Consider the following 5,350-nt stretch of genomic DNA (forward strand, 5'->3'; position numbering starts at 1 on the left):
TGGACGTTTCATTCATGAAACATCATTGCACAACTCCTTTGATATATTTACTTTAATTAGATTTCTTTATTTTTTACTCAATATCATGTTATTTTATTCCTATTGCCTTATCTGTACCGTTAGAAGAATTGTGAGAACGGGTCGCATAGATTTTATGGGTTTCTGAGTAAAGCTTACATTCAAAACACTTGCCTCCAGTCCTAAGGGTCTCTGAATCGATTCTAAAGCACTCCCAGTCAACCCACCTATAAATAGGTACCTAACTTTACAAAGTAGGGGAATTGAAAACGAACTAAACATAATCCTGACACCTCTGTCCTCTTGTTCAACCTTAATACAACCCATGTTGTACTGCTTCCCTCATTATATTTATGGTTTTCAATTCCACTGTAACGTATGTATATACTTATAATATAAATGATCCTAAATATTACATAATACTTCCTTGAGGTAAATGTACAGTATATATCAGGTGCCTACAAGAGAGCTCTGGCTCTCAACTGGCTCAGCCATGTTAATATTGTTTTTATTATCGACACTATATCTGTGTTTTTCTGGCTAAATAAACTGTTTAAATCAATCAATTAATCATTTGAATGCAGTGACGGCCATGGTGCCGCTTTGTGTACCAAAGGATAGGTTGCAGTGTACTGTATCCACACTGGGATTCACTTTATACTTTTCCACAATCATAAGCTTTAGAGGTGTATTATTGATATTACATGTAATAAGTATACAAGTCCTACATATGAATCTTTGCACTCATGAAAGACTTTCATAATATATGTATAAATATCATTAAAATGCTTAAACAAGTAAAAGTGAGAAGCTTATCAATATCAGCCAATATACTCACATTTCAGGGGTAGCATATTTTGGCTTCTTCATCCGATATCCATCCTCGATTTGCCGAAGAAAGTCACTGTTGACAGGCCTCCCAGGATATGGTATGCCGCCCAGGGAGAAGATTTCCCACAAGGTGACGCCATAAGCCCAAATATCACTTTGAACACTGAAGACACCTTCACGAATAGCTTCCTCCGCCATCCATTTAATGGGCATTAAATCCTTGAAGAAAACGTGATAAATTGATCATTATGTTAATTAACATCTTGACAAAATTAAATCTATGAAAAAATATACAATCTCAAAATCTAGCAAAAAAAAATGTTCCACAAGAATGAAATTAAGCAATATTTTTCATACTAAATTCTCCCTGCCTTTAAATCAGTGGTTCCATTTTTTCACATCCCCACCTTTTGTTTTAGCAAACCTTCATGCCCCCATTTTTAAAATCAACTTCATCAACGTCTAATAAATGTTACGCCTTGTACTCATATTTATGTTATTTTCAAGATCTAGCTCGTAATTATTTTATCCATGTATCTCGTGTATATGGGAAAAGTTATATATATATATATATATATATATATATATATATATATATATATATATATATATATATATATATATATATATTGTTACGAACCCCTCCACCCCGCACTACGAACCACGCCATCTATTGTCCTGATCTAGCTACCCAGCACCACGAGCAACGCCATCTAGGGACGAGACACGAGTATGACTCGTCTTAGTTACCACTCCGAGGTTTCCCTTCTCCCTATCCTGGTTGTTGCGTCACCTCCTCAGTCTTCTTTGTCAGCTCCAATTCGAGGAGAGAGACTTGGCTCTGGGAAGTGACCACAGGATCATCTATCCTCTAAACCTACGTGCAGTGACTACCTACCGTCTTCTACAATACTCAGCCTTACTCGTCAGCCATCTCAGCTCCTCACTTAAGTACTATTATCTTGTATTAATTTCCCCACGTCCACTTGCTTCGAGATTGTTTTATGTTTATTAATATGTATATACTGTTAATGTTTAGGTTAAGTTTGGTTAAGGGTAATTTATAAGCTGAATATTTTGTTAAGGGATTTATGGTACTCTATTATATACAACGAAAACTCGCATCCTTTGTCTACCCTTTTATAGTCCGATTGTCTTTGTTTTTTTATTGTTGTTACCTGTTGGGATCTGGGTAGACGTATAACTATATTCTAAATCCCCAACTCGTAACAAATGGCGACCGTGACAGGATACGACCTTAAGTACCATATTCCTTCCTCCCTTGTTACTCAGTGTTAATTATTCCTCCCAGTCACTTCTGTTCACAATTGCTTTACGGTAGTTTAAAGTTTCCTTCATATGTGTGTGCATATATTGGTATTATCGTATAGTAAGAGTGACAGACGTAGGATATTAGGTTCCAAGTGTCATAAGGCTTACCTGTTATTACACGTGGCAGTCGTGTAGTAAGTCTTATCGAGTGTTGGGAAGAATCCGGATCTGTTTAATGCCGTACCCACACTCCAGAGTAGGTTGTTCCATAGTCACTAGTTTACGGTGAAGTGATATCTTGGGACGCCACGCTCTACCAGGACCCCATAATTATAAAGCCTCAATTATTGTTCTTCTCATTATCTCATTCAGGGTCAATCATACCATTTATCAGGGTTGTTAATCCGGATCTTTATATTAATGCCGTAATACGCCCTACCTCTTTCAAGTATATCAGGGTTGTTAATCCGGATCTTTATATTTATGCTGTAATACGCCCTACCTCTTTCAAGTCTCTTATCCTTATCTAAGGATCTTCTCAGAAGAACAATAATCATAAGTGTAATTTCCCTAGGTATAACTTGGTTAGTTTCCGGGACTTTCTGGTTGTCCACTGCCGTGATATTTTCTAGGGCAATCCACTTATCTTATCTTTTGACCATTAGTTAATTTATCCTATTTTTCTTAACAATGGCCACCTCAGGTTTTGATCTCCAGGATTTTATTGAAAATCCTTCCGTAGCTAAATTACGTGTTAATATCCTGAAGAAAGAATGGAAAGAAATAGCCAACTATTATAATATCCCATTTTCACAGCAACTGACAAAGGAAATGTTAAAAAATCATGTGATTGAAGTGCTGGTTCAACATGAAGTTTTAAAAGAATCCGCTGTTGACAGATTAACGCCCATGTCCAAGAAACTTCAACCACTATCCACCACCCCTCCTCACTCCGAAGTTGCTTCAGGTCTGGCTAGCCCTCAAGAAAAAACACAACGAATAGACGCCTTGGAACTAGAACGAGCTAGGTTCGAGTTCCAAATCAAAATGAAAGAACTCGAGTTGGAACAGGCCAAGTTGGAGCAGCAGGCCAAGTTGGAGCCTGAAGAAAGGTCGGAACAGGCCAAGTTGGAACAGGCCAAGTTGGAGCATAAGTTGGAGCATGAGGAAATGATGGAACGGGCCAAGTTGGAGCAGGAGGTTAGACTGAAAGAACTACAGGTAAGAGAGATAGAAGTCACCTTAACATCGGAGTTTAGATCAAAAGAAGTGGCATTAAGAGAAACTAGCTGCTTTTAACCCTGCTACTGCTTCTTCCCTTGTTCCCGGGTTTGATGAATCCGATATGGACGGGTCATTTAGGACTTTTGAGAAAATAGCCGGGAAGAATGAGTGGCCAAAGGACCAGTGGGTGTCAGTGTTAGTTCCTAAATTATATGGTAAGGCTCGTAGAGTTTATAACTGTTTAGACCAGACTGATGACTATGATAACGTAAAAAGAGAATATCCTCACCTCTTATGCTATCACGCCAGATGGATACCGGCAAGTTTCGTAAATAACCGACCATTTTCCCACACCTTTGTTGAGTTTGCTCAGAAAGCTTAGGTTTTTAAGAAGTGGTTAGAGGCTACAGGGGCCTCCACATTTCAGGATTTGTTAAATTTGGTAGTCCTGGAGGTGGAAAACAGATACCATTTTCACATCTTGAAGCGTAACGGAGGAGCGTGGAAGGTTAATTTAGGAGGGCGTGCTGCTGGAGCTGGCTGATGCGTACGCTTTGTTGGTGGAGTCACTGGGCAGTAAGAGAACGTAATTGCCCGGACATATTGAGATACTCCTCTGATGATAACCTTGGGAACGTGAGTGGTAGGTCGAAAAGGTCCACACCTACTCCCCCCGATGCAACCAAGTTTTATTGTTCTTACTGTAAAACCCAGGCCATACGATCCAGTCTTGTAAACACCCAAAGTGTCGAACTGCTAAAAAGTAGTTCCCTGGATCCCAAATCCAAACCAATAGCAACCACCAATGTGGAAAGGCCCCATCAGGATCTCTTCTCTTCATTCACCTATAAGGGAAAAATTTCAATCATAGAGGGGTCTCGTTCTTTCCCTATTCGTATACTACGTGATACGGGCGCAGCACAATCTATCCTCCTGTTTAACGTCATTCTTGATATATCTACCGCATTTACTAATGAGAGTGTTCTAATTTCGGATCTCTCATCCCATTCTTCCTATCCTTTAGCTAAAGTGCACCTCCAATGTCCCTTGATTACTGGGGAAGTGCAAATAGCCATAAGGAAAGACCCAATGCCTGTGTGCGGCATTCATTTATTATTGGGTAATGACTTGGTAGGAGATCTTGTGGTTCCTAACATAAAGACAGTCGACTCTCCCTTACCTGTCAACTCCACCACTGACCTTAAAGAAACTATTCCTCATCTTTTCCCATCTTGTGCTGTCACCCGGTCACAGAGTGTGCGAAATGGAGCCCTCTTCATCTAAACCACCTCTAATATTTTTCCTACCCACAGAAGATCTGTACAATAAGACAATTAGTAAGGATGAGCTCGTTTAAGCCCAACAATCTGATCCATCTTTGACTAAACTTCATGTGCAGCAGTTGAGGGTAAAGATTTTAACACCCTTCCGATGTTTTATTATCATGAAGGGGGGTTTTGATGAGGGCCTATAGGCCCCCTGAGCTTGCCCAGCTAGACACGTGGTCTGAAATACATCAAGTGGTAATTCCCACCTCAGTCAGACCAGCATTAATTGCCCTTGCCCATGATGGTATTTCAGGACATTTGGGAATCCTGAAAACATATAAAAGCTCCTCCAACACTATTATTGGCCTGGACTTAGGAAGGATGTGTCAAAATACCTATAATCTTGTCATATTTGTCAAATGGTAGGAAAACCAAATGAAAGTATACCAGCAGCTCCCATTAAGCCCATCCCAGTATTTTCTACACCATTTGAAAAGATTGTTGTGGATTGTGTGGGCCCATTACAAAAGACTAAGAAGGGAAATCAATTCCTGCTCACAGTTATGGATACCAGTACACGTTATCCGGAGGCTTTTCCCCTTAAAAGCATCACTTCAAAAAACGTAATCAAACATCTTTTGCACCTTTTCACTTCAGTGGGCATTCCTAAAGAGATCCAATCCGATCAGGGCACCAATTTTACGAGCAATCTTTTCAAACGGGTGATGAAAGACCTC

General features: G+C 39.6%; 1 protein-coding gene across 1 annotated transcript; it reads right to left on the bottom strand.

Moving 5' to 3' along the window:
• Positions 1 to 117: 117 nt before the first annotated feature.
• On the bottom strand, positions 118 to 1,047 carry LOC121877505 (receptor-type tyrosine-protein kinase FLT3-like; the record flags this gene model as incomplete). Its single annotated transcript, XM_042383276.1, has 2 exons — positions 857 to 1,047; positions 118 to 245 (listed from the first exon to the last, which is right to left on the bottom strand). Coding segments are annotated over exons 1-2 (319 nt in total), but the record flags the coding sequence as incomplete, so codon positions are not given.
• Positions 1,048 to 5,350: the final 4,303 nt, after the last annotated feature.

The sequence above is a fragment of the Homarus americanus genome, unplaced genomic scaffold (genome assembly GCF_018991925.1).
Source record: "Homarus americanus isolate GMGI-L3 unplaced genomic scaffold, GMGI_Hamer_2.0 scaffold25941, whole genome shotgun sequence".
NCBI lineage: Eukaryota > Metazoa > Arthropoda > Malacostraca > Decapoda > Nephropidae > Homarus > Homarus americanus.